Source organism: Clarias gariepinus, chromosome 14, assembly GCF_024256425.1.
Source record: "Clarias gariepinus isolate MV-2021 ecotype Netherlands chromosome 14, CGAR_prim_01v2, whole genome shotgun sequence".
NCBI classification, from domain to species: Eukaryota; Metazoa; Chordata; class Actinopteri; order Siluriformes; family Clariidae; genus Clarias; species Clarias gariepinus.
Window position 1 is genome coordinate 15,129,580 of NC_071113.1, and position 22,348 is coordinate 15,151,927.

At 38.5% G+C, this 22,348-nt stretch overlaps 1 protein-coding gene across 1 annotated transcript in view; it reads left to right on the forward strand.

The window, feature by feature from the left end:
• Positions 1 to 21,739, forward strand: part of spata20 (spermatogenesis associated 20) — a 45,542-nt gene extending 23,803 nt beyond the window's left edge. The window contains exons 13-16 of the mRNA XM_053511951.1: positions 972 to 1,180; positions 5,131 to 5,330; positions 5,984 to 6,064; positions 18,772 to 21,739. Of these exons, the coding sequence (XP_053367926.1) occupies positions 972 to 1,180; positions 5,131 to 5,330; positions 5,984 to 6,064; positions 18,772 to 18,942 (661 nt within the window). The 3' untranslated portion in view covers positions 18,943 to 21,739. The remainder of the gene's footprint in view (positions 1 to 971; positions 1,181 to 5,130; positions 5,331 to 5,983; positions 6,065 to 18,771) is intronic.
• Positions 21,740 to 22,348: the final 609 nt, after the last annotated feature.

The following is a 22,348-nucleotide window of genomic DNA, read 5'->3' on the forward strand; positions in this document are numbered from 1 at the left end:
CTGATGTTACAAATATTTATATCTGTACCTTTTTTTAGATTTAAATCTAAACTGGCTTTGGACTATATCCAAAGGTTTTTTTTGGTTTTAAAAAGTATACATTTACATTGTCACCAAAAACACTGAAAACTATTGGAAAAGAACTAAAAAGGAGAAATGTCAGTACTGTTAGTATGTGCTGTGAATTCTGGTTCTTCCAGCTCAGGTACATCATACTAGTCATAAATGATAAATTTACTTTTCTTACTGGTTTTTTATTTATTATTATTATAAACTGTTATCTTTCTCATGCCTTTATCCCTTTTATTTCTCTTTGTATATATGTCTATTAAAAAAACCCTAATTGCGTCCTCATTCCATATGTGGCAATACTTCTAATGGCTCGCCAGAATCCTTTTTTTCCTTTGAGCCCCTTTGTTTCTATACAACATATGAATGGCTTTGATGTAGTAGACATAGAAGGTAATTGATTGATGCTTAAGTATCTCTTTTCCAGTGAATAAACGAGATAGACCTTTTAAACGCATCATGTGTGCTGCGTGTATGTGTGAGCTTGTGTGCAAGAAGAAGCGTGTTAGCGCTGGCCAGTAAGTATATCGAGGCTTGGCGAACAATAAAAGCAACTTAAACTTAACAAGAACCAATAGTTACCTAATTTAAACCACTGCAGGTATGACCAGATAGTTACTAAGGATGAAGAAAGTACCAAATAAATGCCGTAAATGCATTGCTTTGTGCTGTATGATAAATTTTGCTCATTCACACTTACTTTTTGGTATAAGATGTGTTCTGAAAAACACCCTTCTTCTATTTATATTAGTTTGGAACACCACATAGAATAATGAATTCATATTGGATTATATACTAATAGTACAAATATTACAAACAATATTTAAGACTAAGATCTCTTATTGAGTTGTCTTCTACATGCTTATACCCGACTGGTAAATTCTCCCTGTCTTTCTGTTTAGTGACTCACCCATTGCTGGGTTCCTAGATGATTATGCTTTTGTGGTGAGCGGCCTCCTGGACTTGTTTGAAGCTACACATTCAGTTCGGTGGCTTCAGTGGGCTGAGAAACTACAGGAAATGCAGGACCAGCTTTTCTGGGATGCCCAGGGAAGTGGCTACTTTTGTAGTGACCCCTCAGACCCCACTATACTGCTGTCTCTTAAACAGGGTGAGACAATACACACTCTTTCTTATAGTGCTATTTCTCAAACTCGGGCACACACATACTGTATAGTGGGGCAAAAAGGTGTTTAGTTAGCCACCAATTGTGCAAGTTCTCCCACTTAAAAAGATGAGAGAGGTCTGTAATTTTCACCATATGTATACCTCAACTATGAGAGACAAAATAAGAAAAGAAAATCCAGAAAATCACATTGTAAGATTTTTAAAGAATTTATTTGCAAATTATGTAAAAAAATAAGTATTTGGTAAATAACAAAATTTCATCTCAATACTTTGTTATATACTCTTTGTTGGCAATGACAGAGGTCAAACATTTTCTGTAAGTCTTCACAAGGTTTTCACACACTGTTGCTGGTATTTTGGCCCTCCAAATATTTTCAGTGGGGTTGAGATCTGAAGACTGACCAGGCCACTCCAGGACCTTGAAATGCTTCTTAGAAAGCCACTCCTTCGTTGCCCGGGCAGTGTGTTTTGGGATCATTGTCATGATGAAAGACCCAGCCACGTTTCATCTTCAATGCCCTTGCTGATGGAAGGAAGTTTTTACTCAAAATCTCACAATACTTGGCCCTATTCATTCCTTCCTTTACACGGATCAGTTGTTCTGGTCCCTTTGCAGAAGAACAGCCGCAAAGCATGATGTTTCCAGCCCTACTGTATGATTCACAGTAGGTATGGTCTTCTTTGGATTCAACTTAGCATTCTCTCCCCTCCAAACTCAAAGTTCTATTTTGGTCTCATCTGAGCATATGACATTCTCCCAATCCTCTTCTGGATCGTCCAAATGCTCTCTAGCAAACTTCAGATGGGCCAGGACATGTACTGGCTTAAGCAGGGGGACACGTCTGGCACTGCAGGATTTGAGTCCCTGCGGCGCAGTGTGTTACTGATGGTAGCCTTTGTTACTTTGATCCCAGCTCTCTGTGGGTCATTCACTAGGTCCCCCGTGTGGTTCTGGGATTTTTACTCACAGTTCTTGTGATCTTTTTGACCCCACGGAGTGAGATCGTGCGTGGAGCCCCAGATTTAGGGAGATTATCAGTGGTCTTGTACTGTGTGTCTTCCATTTTCTAATAATTGCTCCCACAGTTGATTTCTTCACACCAAGCTGCTTACCTATTGCATATTTAGTCTTCCCAGCCTGGTGCAGGTCTACAATTTGGTTTCTGGTGTCTTGGCCATAGTGGAGTTTGGAGTGTGACTGTTGTGGACAGGTGTCTTTTATACTGATAACAGATGCCATTAAAACAGGTAAAGAAGTTGTTACAGAGGTCAGAGAAGTATTAAGTATTTGTTTACCTACAAACAAGCAAGATTTCTGGCTCTTTGATACTTATTTTCCACCATAATTTGCAAATAAATTCTTTAAAAATCCTATTTTTTTTTCTCATTTTGCCTTTCATAGTTGAGGTATACCTATTATGAAAATTATAGGCCTCTCTCATCTTTTTAAGTGGGAGAACTTGTAGAACTAGAGGCTGACAAAATACTTTTTTGCCCCACTGTACATGTCTTGTCACTTGTACAGTATACCATCCATGCGGTAGGAGTCCTACAATGAAGTAGAAGTGAAACGGAACAAACAGAGATGATTTCAAAAGATTTGCATTACCCTTCTGAGCCCAGTGTTGAGTAGTTATGAGCATTTATAATTCATCTGTTCTGTTTGTAACTCTTTTATTACATTGCATTGCATTAGATTACAAATATTACTTTGGGATTACTGGGTACACATTACATTTTGATTGCATTTTTCTTGCGGATATGAGATTTATCTTTTAATAGTGATGCATGTTATCTGCATAATAAGACTTTTGGGTGATGACATATCTTGCATGAAGTGTAGCCTGTAATGTGGAAGGACCGTAGTCTTTCAGATGGGCTGATTGTGCAGGGGTGTGTGTGTGTGTGTGTGTGTGTGGGAGTATGAGGGAGTGAGTCACTGGGTGATGCAGATCTCCTGCTGTCACTCAGAGTTCAGCATCACTCCACTGCATAGCACTCTCATCATGCCACGGCTGATAGCATGCTAGCAAAGTCAGAGGAACCCTTCATTACTCTACTGTCACCTTTTCTAATGCCCCCCTTCTAACCTCTTATTTTGATGCTCTTTCCTGCTTTCATCTTTCAGACATGTTAATGTTTTTTAATTGTTCATATTTATTGCACATTTCATGTGTTCTCTTTTAAAAAATACTACAAGTATATTCCTCTAGGTATTTTTAAGCCAAAAAAAGCTGCTGGTATTAGAGCCTAGGTCCCGATGCCCTGAATGACTCAGTTCCATATTTTGTGACAAGGAATTGGACGAACATGCTGACAGTAACACACAGACATGTCACCGTGTCTTGGTCTGCTCCACATGGCACTGTGAAAATGACACTGACACCAGCGAGATATGGATGAAGGCATGGAGATCTAATGCTTTTGTTGCTGGCGCTGATAAATTAAATGGGACATAAGACAGATCTGGCATCTTTTGTGAGTGACTGTGCCATTATATAGTGATCCAAGCATGTAAAGTTCCATTAGGAGCTATGTGGAGCTGTGGTGTGTCAGGACATTGTTCCTTCACCACACTGTCACTGGAAGATGGATTACTTCACTAAACACATGCCAGTTTCTATTTAATCATCCATCCAATCATTTAGTCTTCTTTTCTCCATAGCAGCAACATAACTTAGATACAGTTATGTTTTGTTCCTGTGTATGAGTAACATCTTGTTTCAGAGGTTTGTATATCGGTCAGAGTTAAATGGGACCTGTTATGCAACATTCATGTTTTAATAATTTTTAGACATTTATATGGGTTTCTAATGTTTGTGTACAAAGATGCGAGGAGAAAAAAAATCTCAGCTTTTTGTCCATTTTTATATTGGGCAAGGATTACCCCATGTGAACGTGTTATATCACTTAATTTGTAACTGCAGTGTAAGCAATAATGGATACCCCACTGGTGGTTTGCATGAAAAAAGGGCAGCATGGAGTGATTTTATTTTATTTATTTTTTTTGTGGTCTGAATGTGTACCTGTTGCTAAAACACCTCAAGTAAGAGCATAAACAGAAGCGTTTGGATATCTGCAAACAGAATTTGAACCGATACTCCAAGGAAGGTAAAAGAAAGTAGGAAAGTAAAAAATAAGAATAACTTAATTAATCAATACTTAATAATTCATCAATACTTATAGTTATATCCCCTTTGTTGGCAATGACAGAGGTCAAACGTTTTTTGTAATTCTTCACAAGGTTGAAGAGAAAGTAGGAAAATATGAGACCTTTAATGTATACTAGTGGTTTTCCTTACAAAAAAAATAGCATAATAAAAATTATGCCATCCCTGTTCTAGATATCTTGGGACAAAAATTACAAATAAAAGCATACAAATAGTATATATTTTTATTACTGTTAATTAGTCATATTGTGTGTTTTTGCAGAGGCAAAAAAATTTATTACACTTATTTAAGCTTTTTAGAAATATATACAAAACAATGAATGAAAGAATGAACAGAAAATTGTCTTCATGACTATCATGTGTCTGTGTCTCAAATGGAGAGTGTGTTAATACTATAATTGCACCTACTTGAGGACTGTGCTGTGTTATATGTCCGTCATCACCTCAGTTCCAGGTGCCACCAGCTCATCAAAAGATCTGTCTGCATGAGGTCAGAGCATAGAACACACACACACGCACACACACAATCAAACAAAGAAGATAAACCCATTCTCATGACTGGTCACACACTTCACCTGCAATATCAGGCACTTTAAGCCCTGTGCAGCCTGATAAATAGCCAAAGGTCGATAGATAATTTGAATAATACATCAGTGCAATGACACTTACTTTGCCAAAACAGCTATGTTTATATCAGGCTGTGAAAATAGCCTGGTTGCTACGGTTACTGTGTGTTTATTCATAGTGATCTCTTTGTGCTCAGATCAGGATGGTGCAGAACCCAGTGCAAACTCTGTCTCCGCAATGAACCTGCTGCGCCTCTCACACCTGACGGGTAAACAAGAATGGATGCAGCGCTCTCAGCAACTGCTGACTGCCTTCTCAGATAGGCTATTGAAGGTGCCTCTTGTCCTGCCTGAGATGGTCCGTGGCCTTATGGCACATCAGAATGCGTTTAAACAGGTAATCAGTGAAAGCACATAGTTTCAGTGTCCCGGTGAACAGTTAATCCTTTGATTTTCTCCAGGTTTCTCATGCAGGTACAGTAAATAAATTGGTCATACTAAATTGACCATAGGTGCAAATGAGTCTCTAATTTTGTGTTCTCTTTTTTTTTAACCACAGGCTTGTAACATGTCTTGTCGGTTAATTAAACATGTCAGTATTGTTACTTCATATAATGGATCAATGCCATCTTGTGATCAAAGCGTGACAGAAAGGCCTGTATAGAAACTACACTGCATCACGTCATGTACTGTACTGTGCAAAAGTAGACTACTACTACTCTGCTGTAGAGCAAGGTAGACTTCTAAAAAGTTTCTAAATGGTAATTAATAAAAAAAGGTTAATAACTGGGATCATTACCTTTTTCTTAAAATATAGTTTCAGGTACAATTTATGCAGTTTTATAAAGACAATATCTGCTTAGTTTGCTAAACAGTTTAAAATTTGTGAAGATGTAATAGGCTACTAGAGCTTATGCAGTGAGGAGAAGTCTTTTAAAGGGAGAAAATAACATACTGAGAGTCTAGGCAAGGGCAGTTTGGACCTCAGCACACCTGCCCCCCCTCATTACCGCAACAGACAGAACTAATCTCCTTCTTCCTATTTCTTAGATAATCATCTGTGGCCAGCCTGATGCAGAGGACACAGCCAATCTTATTGCATGTGTCAACTCCCTATTTCTTCCCTATAAAGTAAGTCTTTTTTATTATTATTATTGTTGTTTTTCTGATGTAATATTTTTAAAAATGGAAGTATTTTCTCATGGATATGTAGGACGAACGAGCATCGCTAAGATTGGCTCGGATGGTCTGTAGAATCTGTGTAGCGAGAAAGAAGGGATTGGGGAGTACAGCAGTTCACTTTGAGCTGGAGCCTAGATAGTTGCCTCTTTTTTATGCTCCAGCGGGGGCACCTTTCATGTCACTTTAATTGAGTCCCAAGTGGATGAAGCTTGTGGAGCTAGTGGCCAGAAGGTTGGATGCAATCCCTTAACCACATGTTTAGTGTAGTTTCAGTATACTAAACTGGGAGCACCCTTTAGTAGCCATCGTGTTATCTTTCCAAAGTTGCAGATTTGTCACTTTTTCATTTTGCTGAGTTTACAATCTTGTGATTATATGATCATATTATATTAATACATAATCAGTAAAACCACAGACAGTGAATAACATTTATTGATTGTCTTCTTACTGTGGTACATTTGGTAACGAGTGAGATTGAAACTGATGTGTTGAAAGCAGGAACAATAGGCAAAAAAAATTATTTGAGCAACTTTGACATGGGTCAAATTGTGATGGTTAGACAACTAGGTCAGAGCATCTCCAAAACCAGCAGGTCTTGTTGGGTGTTTCTGGTTAGTAACTACCAAAATTTAGTCCAGGTACACCCAGTGAACCAGTGACAGGGTCATGGGCTCACAACTGTCAGTTATGGACACAGGGAAACACGGGAAACTAGCTCATCTGGGATTTGCTCTGGCCAATGTTCTGCTTGGAAACCTTGGGAAACCTGCTGGACTTCAAGCAGTTGCAAAAAAATGCACCCTGACCCACTTTAAAAAATTGTTCAGGAATAGTTTGAGGAACATGACAAAGAGTAAGCTGATGAAAGATCCAAGCTCCCCAGATCTCAATAAAATTGAGCACCCGTGGGATGTGCTAGACAAACAAGCCTGATCCATGGAGGACCCACCTTTTAATTTATAGGATTTTAAAAGATCTGCTGCTAATATCGTGGTGCCAAATACCACAGCACACCTCCAGAAGTTCATGCCTCAATGGGTCAGGGCTGTTGTGCAGACAGCTGGTTTCGATATCATGGCTGATCAATGTATGATTGTGTAATTTGTTTCTTGTATAAAAGAACAGTATTTTTTAAATGACACAGTGATCATGAATGAATGCACCAGTGTTAATGAGTGACCAAAAGTGATAACCAAAAAGGTCAAGTTGTTAAATTTCATGCACACTTTAAAGCCTGAGGTGGGACAATAGCTGCACAGCACAACATGTGCAGAATGATTTGGGAATAATTAGTAAATAACTTGTGGTTACTGTAGAAGCAGCTGGAGACCTGACTTTGTGTTTTTTTGTTTCTTGTAAAGGTCATCATAGCTCAGAGATTTTCACTCTGACTGCCCTTTTCCTCAAATCTACACATAAGGCCCCTCACTCAATATCTGTGACAAAGAGAGCAAACACACACATACAAAGAAAGAGAGAGAGAGAGGGAATAAAGCTGACATTTTAGGGTTTTAACTGCTTAAAGTACTGAGAGAGAATCCTCACTAGGGCTGTTTTTTTTCCTTCTTTGTTTATTTCTAATGCGTTTACCCTTCTCATAGGATTGAAGCTGGCTATCCAGGGAAATCTTATGTTGAACTTTTAGATACACGTTTATCCTGTTATATAAGTAACGTGACAAGATTTAAATAAAGTAGATAAGGTGAAGTGGATTACAGATATAAAGGCGGCAGCTACAGTGTAGAGGAGGAAGAACAGCCTCGACTGCTTTTGTGCTTCATCATGCTAGCTGAATGGTGTGCGTCTGTGCGTGTGTGTGTGTGTGTGTGCGTGTTGCATCGGTGAATATCTATGTCCAAACGTTTTACAATGTAGTTACTTAACAGACCTGTTCTTGCTAACTTATCCATGCCACTCGATTGATAAGTGACTTCACGCTAACTTTAAAGTCTGCTATATGCTTCCTGTGTCTAGGCTTGTTGCACTGAAATCCTTGCAAGAGTTTTATGAGTGATATGAACTTCCCCATATAAACTGACTCATTAGAAATAACTGTTGCTTTGCCTAGCACTGAACTCAGTATGTCCTCAACCAGTCTCCCCAGGTTGTTAACATCAGATCTTGGTTTTGACTTGACTCATAGCTGTCAATGTTCACTATGTAAGACACAGAATGTCAGCTCCTATAAGCTTGTTGTGGTGTAGTGACAGAAACACAGAGCTGCCCCCTGTTCCACTGTCCTGCTGCCGTCATTCCGATTAGCTTCGTCTGCCTTTACTTGTCACTAAAAACCATTGTGACTGTAAGGTATAAAAAGAAAAAAAATATTTTTAGATGATTTATCATTCTGTTGTTCATATAACCTAAATAATCACAAATAAGGGTCGAGTCGCAGCCCAAAAGTCAATTTCCTGAGCTCCCAATTCAGATTATTTCACACCTCATTGGTTTCTTAAGTAGAAGCATAAGAGACACATTTTCTCAATATCATCTAGACCAAAACCTTTTAACACAAGCCCATATAAATGAACATGGAGCACCAAATAAAGCATTGAAATAAAAATCTAATAGATAATATACTATCAATGTATAGGTACATGAATAGTCTAATTGCAATTATCACATGAATCACTGCAAGTTTGGTTTACCATTTCCGCCACCATCCTTAGTGCTCAGTATCTGCCAACTTAAAAAAATAACACTTGTTTTGTGTTTGTGCACACCAAAATGAGATACCAAATTAAGGACATGGAATTGTTATGTGTGTGAGAGAGCGAGAAGTGTAAGGTATTTTGCTATGAAAGCATGCTCGCAGTTTAAAGGATGAGCTGAACAAGCACTCATACTTATAGTTCACGTTGCATTTAAACTTAATATCCTCTGTGTGAAAAAAAGGAATTGGTGTTAGTGTTATAAGGAATTAGTTTTATAATACTGTATATATACAGTATATAATACATATTGGGCAGCACAGTGGCTTACAGGTTAGTGGCTTAGGCGGGTTTGATTCCCGCGCTTAAGTCTGTATGCATGGAGTTTGCACATTCTTCCTTCGGGTACTCCGGGTCTCCTCCCACAGTCCAAAACCACATAAAGTAAGCTAATTGGCAATTTCAAATTCCCTGTAGTGTGTGTGTGTGTGTGTGTGTGTGTGTGTGTGTGTGTGTGTATGTCCTTGTGCCCTACGATGGTTTGGCACCCAGTCCAGGGTGTGCCCTGCCTCATGTCTTAAGTCCCCTTGTATTTTCTCAAGTGTACAAGAAAGTGTATGGGAAGTGAGAATATTTGCCACAAATGGCTAAATCACTTTAGTTCTACCTACAGTATGTGTACAAAAAAACTAGATACTGTTCCCTCCTGTCTAAACTTTGAATACAACCCATGGTGGATGATCTGCCCACTTGCTTTAGATGCATATTGAATGACATAGATCTGGTATCTAAAAGGATACAGAGGTTCCTAAGATTCACCTGGCTCCCAGTCTATTTATAGATACTGTTCACGATTACAGTCTTTTGAAATGCAGAAAATTATATTTAGGCCCAAATTCAATTGTTTATTCTCATGTGCTCAGAATTTTAACATGTCTCACAGTTCCATTGGGTTTGATAATGGGGAGACCTCAGGCTGTTGCCTAGACACAGCTGAGCATAGGGTGGTGGAAGCTGGCAGTAATGAGTTAGTGATGCTAGTTAAAAGGAGATTGAATAGAATTTCATCTGTCCAGGTGATGATAAAGAAATCAGCCAGCCCACACAGGTGCCTATTCTGCAGAGGCTAAGCCTCACATGGGCCCAGGCCGGAATTGTTTGTTTAATTGACTGAGATATGACCGCCAATCTCATCACCCTGTTGATTGCACTGTTGGAAGACCCTTTTGAAAAATAGATGACTTTCTCTTATTGAGCTGAACCTGCAGGCAAATCATCATCCTTACCCTAAATCCTCTGGGTATGGGGCCTATTCTTAGAGACCCAGGGAAAATGCTGTTATATTTTGGTGTCAAGTTGTCCATCAGTGTTGCACAGTGAAATGATGTGATCTGTGTAGCGGTAAATGTTGTTTTGGGTAAAAAAAAAAAAAAAAAACTTTACGAAGACTTCAAGCATAATGTAATGTAAACAGAAACAGATGCCTTATTTAATTCCATGTTGGATGGGTATAAGTAAGGGAAGGTTATTAAAACTACTGATGCTTTTCATGTGCAGAGTCAGCACTAGAATTTAGTCTAATGAAAGTCATTGACTTTAATCAGGGCATCGATGACTGAAGAAGGTCGGCATGCAATGGCTTCAGTTTCAACTAAAAGAGATATTCTTTAAACAGTGCACTCAATACATTGTTTATATTACTGTCATATGTTCCTTCAGAGGGGTCAATATGTCAACATACCAATATCTCTGAAATCTAAAAACTCACACACGTCCTAAAGCAATGGAGAACTGCTTTCATGTGCAAAATAGAAAATTGAGTTTTACATTGAGAATCGCAGAGACTGTAGTGGATAATATTTTTTCGTCTCAAACATGAATTTGAAATACCACTGGATTCTCCACCACACAAGCAGCTGGGCAGCCTGTGACGCACTCCATTACCAAACTGTAGTTTGGATTGTCTCCACGATGGACTAAATTTGAACGTAATGGGCAAATCCAAAAATCATTGCAGCACAAAGTTTCTTGTTTTGAATTCTGTCTCTACCCTGAACTGTTCAATACTTTTGTACTTTTGTACAATGAACATTACTAAACCAGCATTTCACTTGCCACTATTCATATTGTGAAGCTTTGTATTTACATATTGACATATTTAAATGTGTACTCTTTAATCATAATCAGTGAACACACCCATGGTAATTTTAAAGACTTAAATGTTTGGCCTAATCACCACCAAGAACTTAATCAAGTTAGCATGGATAAAAGTGTAAAACTCCCTCCATGTGCTAATTGCTTGTTTAACTCCCGTGAACTCTTGGTCCATGTGCATTGAATTTTTATGAAGCTAATCCTTTAGAGCATTGACTAATTGTTTTTGATGAGAGAGCTGAAAATGCATTTCGCCCGATCCATTAACCAGCTATATTTAAGAATGCGTTTTAATTTAAATCTAATTATCGTGTTACCTGTTCATTCTTTTTCAAAAACAGGGTGTAATTGCAAGGAGTGAACTACAGTACATGAGAATCTTCAGCCTCTTTAATCTCATCTGTGCATATTTATTCAATTCAGATTTTCAGCCAGACTCTTGAATCTGGACCAACCCCCAACTAAATCAATTTAGCGCAAACCACAGTGTAGAAAATTAAGATTGATTAAAATTGCTGGGACGAATCTCTCTGTGCTGTGATCAGACTGAGCGTATGGTGATTACAAGTATGTAGTTTCATGAAAATGGTTCTAATACGCTGAATATTTTGGAAGTAGCACTCTATCACTCTGATAATGGCAGCCAGCTGCTGGCGGTAGTACTCTGACTTCCATGTCCGGAGACAGACAGGCTATATTATGATGCTATATTTTAGTAGAACTTTGTACTTTCATAAGGGGGTTCTCAAACTTTTTTTGAGCCATGGAACTCACTCACTCACTCACTCACTCACTCATCTTCTATACCGCTTTATCCTGTATTCAGGGTCGCGGGGACCTGGAGCCTATCCCAGGAGGCTTAGGCACGAGGCAGGGTACACCCTGGACAGGGTGCCAATCCATCGCAGGGCACACACACTCACTCACACACTTATTCACACTACGGGCAATTAGGAAACGCCAATTGGCCTAACCTGCATATCTTTGGACTCTTGCATATCTTTGTGGGAGGAAACCGCAGTACCTGGAGGAAACCGACCAAGCACGGGGAGAACATGCAAACTCCATGCACACAAAGATGGGAATCGAGCCTGGCTGGAAATCGAACCACCGTGCTGCTTGCCATGGAACTTTTTACTTGTAAAGTAATATGTACAGCCCACATATTTATATTTAAAAGTGTAAATATTTTGTTTACTTTAGCCATAGAGCTTTCTGTCTATCATAGAAGGTCCTACTGACGGAGCACATTGGCTCCCTGTTGACATTACTTTTTTGGGGTGGTATTGAGGTTTGGACTAGAAGCACTCAATAAAGACACAAGTCAAATAGGTCAAAAGTTATAAGAACTTGATTATAAATAGAACAAACAGACTAGCTGACAATGCTTCACGGAACCCTGGTGTTCCCAGAGCCCACTTTTAGAACCAGCTTTTTGTGTCACAAATAGGGCTATAGCAGTTTAAAAAAAAACTAGAAAAGAAGAAAAGATGAAAACTATGAATTATGTGATCAAGGTAAGGCAAACCACAGCATACCAGTAAAAATATTAGAAATAGTTCCCACTCACTTACTCATTCACTCATCACCTATACTACTTTATCCTGTATTTAGGGTTGTGGGGCGACTGGAGCCTATCCCAGGAGACTTAGGGCACGAGGCGGGGCACACCCTGAACAGGGTGCCAAACCTTCTCAGGGCATATTAGGAATAGTTTTTGGTTAAAAAATGGGAATTGAAGCTACCCAATACTACCTGTCTAGTCCTATGATAAAAATATAATAAGAATGTTCACAACACAGTTTTATAATTTTCATTTATTCTCACTTTGTGTTTGTGGTCTTTTTGCTGGCATTGGCAAGAGGAGACAATTTCAACGTTTCAAAAAACGTTTAATCATATATCCATGTTGGCAAACATTAACTGATCAACTGCCTGGCACAAGAGTCACAGTAATGTACAGCAATATAGATACACTACAGTTTGATTTGACAAAACACTATGAATAATCTGAGTTCGTGGAATAATTTTAACAAATTTTAAAGTTTTCAATTTCAATTTTAAAGCAGCATTAATGCTATAGGTGGGTAAACAATATTTCACAAATTTAAAACATTCATCGAGCCTTCACTACAGCCCTGGTCACGAGTATGCATTGTAACTACTCAATTATAATCAGCTGGTTAAGAGCATTTATAAGGGGGTTTTAATAGAAGACAAATGTATCTCTTTTTATTTGCATGGCAAGCTTGGACATAAACTAGGCCATTAGGACCTGACTTGCAGTCTTGACCTTTCAGGATGCAAAGAGTGTTAAACTAAGGAATTATAGGAATGAATAAATGTGATTCTCTAACAAGACCTTAGAGACATGACAGCAGCCAGAGAGGTTTAGAGAGGAATCCTGAGCAGCAAGAGAAAAAGAAAGGGGTGAGGGTAGGCAATTAAACACAACCGAGCTCCAGGCAGGACTTGCAGACTCTCAAACAACACAACAAATATTTGCTAAACCAGAACAGCTGTTCATTTTTATTCGCTCTCTGAGTGATTCACTAAATGTTATGCTAGGTAGTACTACTCAGCATTTTACGGAAATTTTACAGGCTCTTGTATCATAAAAATCTGATAATCCATATGTATCTGTATCAATTATTATTATTATTATTATTATTAATATTATTAATATTATTATTATTCAAGCTGATATCAGTTCTTTGTGCAGTCTTTTGTTGCATATTTTGTCATCATGTATCCTTATTTTCATCAAACATAGCATGCTTAGTGTAGGTAAGCATAGAACAATCGATTAAATCAGACATGTTTAACATTCTCTACAAATACAATAATGTACAATGTTATTCCCACTGGAAATCTAGAACTGATCTATCTAGTTACAGTAACGAAACTGTTTTTGCAAGAACTAATTGACTGCATAGCATATGTCAGACAGGTGGCCACAGTGGAGGAGTTGAGTTTCCTATTTAAGGAAATCTGATGAAATGGTGAAATAAGTTTGGTCTTCTCTTGTCTTGCTGCTGTAAAATGCTTATGTGCCGAGAACACTGCTACCTTGTTAGGTATTCTGCTTTCTTCGGCTCTGAATATTAGTTTCATCTGTTACAGCGAGCATTAACAGCATATTAAATTAAGTTCATGAATTCGTGGTACATGAAGTTCTTGGAAATTTGGCTGTACATGCTGTCTAGCGGTTCTCAGTCAAATAGAATCCAAAAGACTCCTCAAAGACACAATTATTGAAAGACCCTGCGATGCGTGCTGTGTATACACCGATCAGCCATAACATTAAAACAAGCACAGTATCGTGTAGGTTCCCTCTCTGCTGTCTGGGCAGCTCTGGCCACTCAGGTTTGATTTCACTCAGGTTTGATTGGTGATGTGCTGTGTTGTCTGGCACTCGCAAACCACTTTACTCGCAATCCAAGGTTACATTGTTTATATTTAATAATTAAAACATTTATGCATAAAATGATATATTGCTTCATGTTTATTAATGACCCATTATTTACACTGAAAAATGTTTTGAGAAAATAAATGTTACTGATCATAATTATCATTACTTATTGAATACATTATCATATTACTAGTATTTACTAATATTAACTGTGGTATTTAATAATTTTTATTAAATAAAAATGCTGTAAAATGTGCTAACAACAATCTTAACAACAATTATCATTTATTGTCACGCACACTTTCTCTTACATACACCCACACATGACCATGCTCATGCTGATCTCCAGAGACCCAGGTATCAAGTGTCCTAGCCTCAGGTGCCTCAGAACATGACCCAGATTTCTCCTGGAGATTTAAGTGCCATCTCTGCATCCTTCTTTTTCTGTTGTCATCTGCTGTCAGATTAAACAGGATCTTTGTCTTTGTTAATTAATGTCATAAAGAATGGCTGCATTCTCCACCTGCCTATATTTGGAGCCTCTCATTTCCTCAAGTGCCATCTGTTTGCTGATTTTCTGGTGTAAGAAAGCAGGTGCAAGCCTCCTGAAAAATATATATCTGCTTTTAGATATCACAGTCCTAGAAACATTTTGTGGTGTGTTTGTGTGTCCTAACTTGATATGTTGTCTGTGTGGGTGTATTATAACTTGTGCTGCTCTAAGATGCATTTGATGTATTCGGAAATAGAGTGTTTTTATTATTATTATTATTATTATTATTATTAATTGTCAACAATGTTTTGCATTTTTACCTGATTTCTCAATTCATTTTGTATAAATTTATCATTTGAATTACAGCTGGCAAAACTGTCAGAACTGCTGTTACAGAAAATTAATCAAGGCCTTCTGACCTGACCAGTCAGATTTAGGAATTTAAGAGTGTTTTATAAAATCCTGTTAGTCGCTTTATCTACTATAAAAGCGCTGAGGTGTAGACCTGCCACTTTTATTGTGAAAAGTCACCTTAGGGAGTAAAAACATCGACCGGTCAAGCTTTAACCCTGGATTTGTCAGAAAGCATTCATTATCCCTGGCAGAGCGTTCCCTCAAGTACTCATTCTCAAAGGCAAAGGCTGCTTTGCTGCAGTATGAAATCTAGTGAGCAATTAGGAAGAAACCCTGGAGAGAGTTGAAGAGTAAAGAGCTAAATGTGGAGAAGTAGCCAGGTCATGGGCGGCCCTATCGAAACAACATTATGGGATGCTGTTTGTTAGTGCAGGAGACCTGTCATAGGTTCCAAATACACTTTTATGATGCCAGGTGCCCTTAACGAGCTGAAGAATCTTTGTCTTTTGTGTGGATTTTTAATTTTTCCTCATTTTAGACTCCATGTGGATTTTAGTACAGTAATCTGGGATAAAGACGGTTTAGAGAAATTAGGCTGCATGTCAGGCAGAAAAAATAAAGATGTAAAACCATTTGCATAAATTGTGAATTGTTAATTGTTGTAACCTTTGTGACTTAAACTGTTGCATGAAGGTTGGTGCCAGATGTTGTATAAAACAAAAAGGAAATGCTGGTCAGAAAGGCTAGACTCGTTTGACCTGACTGGACAGCTATGGCTACTCAAATATAAACTGTTTACCACTAGCTTGAGCAGAAAAGTGCCTCAGAAAGGACAACACCTCACACGTAGAGGTTGATGGGCTACAACAGCATCAGGTTAAACTGTTATAACAGGATCTCAGTCTGCAGTAGGCACATGCTCAACCATGCAGGACAGATAAAGCTTGATGTGAACACTGGCTCAAGCTCTTGACCTGTATCTGCATGGGTTTATGCACTGTACTCCTGCCACATGTTTGGTTGATTGGAAAACTGCATAAATTAGCATGTTTACAGATGGGGCCTGTAAATTAGTAAGCATTTATTAGTTAATATATTTAATAGATTGTTATGTATATATAATACAATTTTACTTAATAAAAGTTTACTCACTTATTAAGTTTGCCTGGCATGATTGCGCCTTAGCTCTCTATCTTGGGAGAGGTTAATGGAGACAGTGGAATGAGGCTGACATGCTCCATGCCTCATGCACTCAGAAATAAACTAACAGCAGATAATGAAATGAGTAATGGCCATGTGCTCCACCTGTGTGTGCTGACAGCTTCAAGCTCTCTGAAGCAGTTCTAGTCTGCTAGGGGACAAACCTGATGAAATTCCCCAGACTAATCGAGTGTGTGTGTGTGTGTGTGTGTGTGCGCGCGCCTGTGTGTGTGCACGTGTGCGCGCACCCACAAGAGGAAAAAGAGCTGACAGACTGGAAGATGGATATCACAATGTGATGGTAGTGATGGAAATCATGGGTTAGATAGCTCAAGGGAATTGAGGGCCACTAGTAGGTGTTGTGTGTGGAAATCTTGACAGCTTGGAGATGGGAATCGCTTTGCAAGATAAGTATTAGTGAGAGGTTTAGACAGGGAGTGAGGTGTAAGAATGGGGTATGTTCCAGTTCTCCATCAGTAATGGAAAAAAACTGAATGAGTCATAAGACAAATAAATTGATGGTTATTACTGCATTAGTTTGCTCATCTCATGGTTGGTAGGAGAGCTGAGATTTAGAACAAATTAAATTATATTTGTTTGGAATTGTTTACATGTTAGTGATTAAAGAATTGTTTCTTCTGACTCAAGTTCTTCCCGTAACTTCTTTATTATAATGTGGTGAATCACTGACAGAGTCTCATACACCATACAGTATGTTTAGAAAAGGACTTGTGTGAGACACAATGTTTGACCATCTATGTAATACTATGCTGATCTCTAAGATGTAAGAAAAAAAAAGGTCTCTTTCTGTAACCCTAGAGGGTCTCTACTCGTCCTGTGTTTGGCCTTGGTGGGGTGTTGTTACTCTCCGAGTCTGGCTCCTGACAGCCCATGTGATGTCCCCACACGTCTGACAGGAAGCTGCTCCAGACTGCTAGTGAAGAGGTCATGATGTAAAATTCTCCATGGCCTTTGAGTTGGATCTTTAACACTAGACACAAGCTTTGTTGCTTGGGTGATTTAAAAGAAAAAAAAAAAGATTTTAGAAGGTTGAGTTGTTACCATGACTGTCAAAAGATCACAATATGGAATTTTTTTTCTTCACCAAGAGAGGTGAAAAGAAAGCAAATGGATTTGCTGCTTCATGGCTGACTAGATGCTTCCGCTCACAGAATATTCTCTCAAGTAACCCCTGTCACATTCTGCAAAACAGGGCCGCATTTTTGGTATTTACGGATAGAATGTAGATTTCCCTCCAGTCACTGTCTGCTCCTGGGTAGCTCCAACTTCCTCTCTGTGCCTAAGCATGCTTGTTTCCTCCTGCTGCTTTTGTATTGGGTGGAAGGTGAATGCCAATAAGTTTTCCCCTTCTGTTATAGGAGTGAAAACTCAGCATGACTACCCCACTGGCCATCCCTGCTGCTGTGCTAACTGGACCTGCAGCAATGCATTGACTGTCAGCCAGCCCCCTGACTGGCTTCATCCTTGATTGAGTTATTTCAGGCTTTTCTCTCTCAATAAAATTTGTGGGACATGAAGCCACAGACAGAACCCCACCCTTGAAAATCAATAAAACTGAATTATACATGCTTTGATTTCATATTGTGTTGTTTAGTAGACCAGTGCCACAGAGACTATATTGTTGTATTGTTATCAGTGATTGTATGTTTGCTTAGTTAAAACTTATATACTTTTTTATATACAAGGATGGTTAAGAGAGGCCAGGATTGTCTCTGTAGTTGTGTAGATACTACCTAGATGCCAGGAAGGGCCATATACAAGCCTTAACAACTAGAGATGAGCCACTAAAGCCTAGTGCACACTGCTCTATTTAGCTATGGTTTCCCAGTGGTCGACTAATATTTTTTAACTGCCGGCTCAGCGTCTGCCTCCCAGCTTGGTTGCTGCTCAATGCATGCTTGCAGGGGCTCCAATATTTTCTAGCGTGTTTGTTTTTCTTGGTGAGGAATGCTGTAGTGTAAAACCCTCTGCAGCTAGCAGCAAGAACAGTGAGAGTCTAGAAAAGAACAAATTCTGCATGAAATTCTGAATCAGTTTAATAAATTTAGTTGTATATTCCATCTGTTTGTGTGGGAAAGTTAGGACAAATGGAAGCATTATACCTCTTGTTTTCTTTGCAGGGCAGGAAAGCTATGATCCTGCATGTCCTTAGCCAATCATTCCTAACTTTTATAATGGTATAGTGTGAGTGGATCAGTCATTCTAAGATTTTAAATGTTGAGTAGATCACCCCTTTTCCCCTTTTTTTGTAAGTCTCTGGATTATTAGATGTTTAGAAGTTTAAATTACTACCACATTGATGTCTTTACCACTTAACTACATTTACTGATGTCTTTTTTTTAGCTATGCATCTATTATTCTCTCTCTCCAGGTTCTGATACTGGCAGATGGGAATACAGAAGGGATCCTTTACAAGAAATTGCCTGTCCTCACCTCATTGATTCAGCAAGAGGGTAAAGCTACTGCATACGTGTGCAAGGACTTTACCTGTGCCTTGCCCGTCACATGCCCACAGGAGCTCAGGAGACTCCTGCTAGAGTAAGGACTGATCTTACTAAAGTGGCATTATAGGTTGTTGTATTCTTTAAGTACTGTACATGTGTTGACAGAACTGCTCTGTATTGCCTTCGCACGCTCAAAACATACCCTATAGCCAAGAATTTGCAAGAAAATTCAATAACCAAACCTGTTAAATGCCACAGGGAATATACAGTATCAGCTGAATGCACTTAATAAACCAGCATGTTTTCCATCAACCAGTCTATACAATTAAAGTGATCCAGCTTTGGTTCAATCCCATCCTGCTCTTCCACATTAGATTATAAGACCAATATTTAAAGCAAGCAATGTTTAAACTAAGCTCTAGCTTGAAACAATACTGAAAACTCTGACTTGAGTAGCATTCTTCTAACATGCAGTCTCTCTTAGTGTGTGTCTGCTGCTTATTATCTATTGATGGATAGAATTTAACATGAAGACATTCTCTTAGTATGGGTGGGATTCATAATTTAAACGATGCCTGAGGAATGTAACTCGCATTACTCTGATACAGCTCCAGTTTCTTTGCACTGACGCAAGCATTGTGTAATATGGAAAGTCAAAATTAAGTCGTTTGTTCAATCTCATTCTTTCTCAATATTAAGGCCATTCGGAAATCTCATAATTTCTCTCATCTGATGTCTCTGATCTGGACTTCATGTGGTTAAATATGAGCTTAGGGCTTTAGTGTGATGTGAATGGCAGACGGCAACACAGCTGCGAGGAAACAAATGGAAACAAATGTAAGAAAATAGAAAACAATGAATAAAACTCTGGCATTAGGTCTATGCTACAATTTTTTCTCCATAGAAACCGAACAAGATGCAGGCAAAAAAAATAAAATCTGTCCTACCCATGAATAATAGCAAAGAGAGTAGAACCAGACAAATATGCCATCAGTAGGCGCTGATTGTCACTGCCAACTCCTTCCCTGGCATCCCAGGATCCGCTGGGAGCCACGTTTTCCAGTAAATGTGAACTGGCAAGCAAGCTTTTACAAAGAAAGCAGGTAAGGAGGGGCTGTGTTCTAGTTCTGTCCTGTCCTCTCTTCAGTCAGTCCTCATCAATAGTCTGTACAGCTCAGCTTTACTCAAATCTTCTGCATTTGCTTCTAGCACAACTCCTCAGCCGGTCAGATAAAGTACACTGCTGCATTTCCATTGAAGCCTCATCTTTTAAAAAATATAAAGCATTGAAAATTTCACTCTCAGTATATTGCACAGAAGATAAAGAGACATAGGTTTCACAGTGGCGTAATGGTTAACATTCTGGCCTCAGGTTGAGGGTTTGAGTCCCTGCTTTGGGTCTGTGCGTGTTGAGTTTTCATGTTCTCCCCATGGTTGGTGGGTTTCCTCAGATTTTTTAGCCCATAGTCCAAAGATATGCAGAGCAGTCTAATTGGTCTTTCCAAATTGATTCTAGTATTTTAAGTGTGGTTGTGTGACCTGCAGTGATCTGACACTCCATCCAAGGTGTACCCTGGAAAGTGCACTAAGTTCCCTGGGATAGCTTCCCACGACCCAGACAGGATGAGTGTTATAGAGAATGAGAGTGAGAGATATAGGGGACATAGACCAGACTAATAATAATAATAGTAGTAGCTTTTTTCTCAAAGTAATAAACTGTTTTTTTATATAAAGCACCAGGTTCACCATTTTACTAATACATTGCATGAAAACAAGCATCCAGTACAGGTCAAATGTTTAGACAAGATTTATTTAGATTTTTTTTTTTTTTTTTACATTTTTTTAACATGCTGAATCATATATTTAATTTGTACATTCAATGACAATACTAGAGATTTTAAAACTATGAAATAATGCATATGGATTTACATAATTTAGTAACAACAACAATAACATTCAGTTGTTATTTTAAGAACGAGGGTCAGCTGTTCTGGAATAGTTCTGGAAAAGAACAGTATTGTCAAGTGCATTTGCCAAACCCATAAAGCACCATGATGAAACTAGCTCTCACGAAGACCATCCCAAGAAAGAAAGACCACAACTTACCTCTTCTCAGAAGAGACGTTCATTTAGAGTTACCAGCCTCAAAAATCACCAGTTTACTCAACCTTGGGTTAGAGCCATTATGAAGATTCTACATTCTTTGTAGCAGACACATCTCAACATCAATTGTTCTCTGGAGATCATTGCATGTATTGGATTTAGCATTGTTTTACAATGATTTTTTTTTTAATCCGGAAAGACTGTGGAATTATATATCATTTGAAATATAGTATGCACATTTTGGACATTGTTTTCTCAAATATACTGTAATGCTCAAACAATCAGTCTTCTGTTAGTCATGTTTTTATTCAGGTTTAATATAGTAATCTATTTCTATCACGACTCATCTGAACGCTTCCCACGCTGTCCTGGGAAGAAGCACAACAATAATTCTTCCAACTTATAGTGAGTGTAACCAGAAAGAGATAGTAATAATAGCCACCACTTTAGTTTCTGTGTTAAGCTTAGCTTTCAAATAGTGCATTCACCTTATTTATTGAATGAAGATAAACAAAAATCCTGGATATACAGTAGTTTTGATAGGTAAAGAATTTGGATTTTAGTTATATAATTTAGTTACATTTTCTGTAACTGATGCTTTACCGGTTTGCTTCTTTACATTTGGTGACTTGCTGTGAACACATTTCTGCTAACAACACTGTACTTTACCTTGTTTTTCTTCCTTTTTTTAATCCAGGGTTGTACATACTGTACTGTAGTTAACTACTTTGAGCTGCACAGTAACACTGAAATAAAGGATTGTGTATGGCATTTACAGAGCTGACAAACAAAGCTTCTAATGTTTTTATAATTTAGTTTTTTTTATTGTTCTAACGGATTAGGGTTTTTTCTTTCTTTAGTCATGAGTCGAGTATGACTTGTAACAATACCCCAAACTCCAGTACCTACCTCGGTCTGAAAAGCTTCAGGATCCCACCCCGCCTTGGAGCTGTGGAAGCATAGGTCCCCTTGGAGATCATTACCGTGAGTGGGTTTTAGATCAGTGCCTCCTTACCTTTAGCGGCTACCTGTGTAATAAGGCCACCTGAGGCCCTGTGGACATTGGGTCATACCTTTATCTACAGTAAGTGTAGGAATGTGACAGCACTGAGAGACTGGACATGGGATGCCTCTTCACTCCTGGAATCTCCATGATTTTCAATGAGTTGACATTTTCTTACACTGCAATTTACAGCATACATTGTACTTTTGTACAAGCATGCAAGCAAATAACTGTCATTCATTTTACCCCTGTATTTGCTGATATTTTCAGTAGCATATTTAGCAGGACACTAGGCATACATAGCAAGGTATAGAAAGAAGCTATGTGTGTGATTGGTCTTATGTATTTAATTGTTTTTCTTTAGGCTTTACGCTAATGACGATCCTATTTTAGATGCA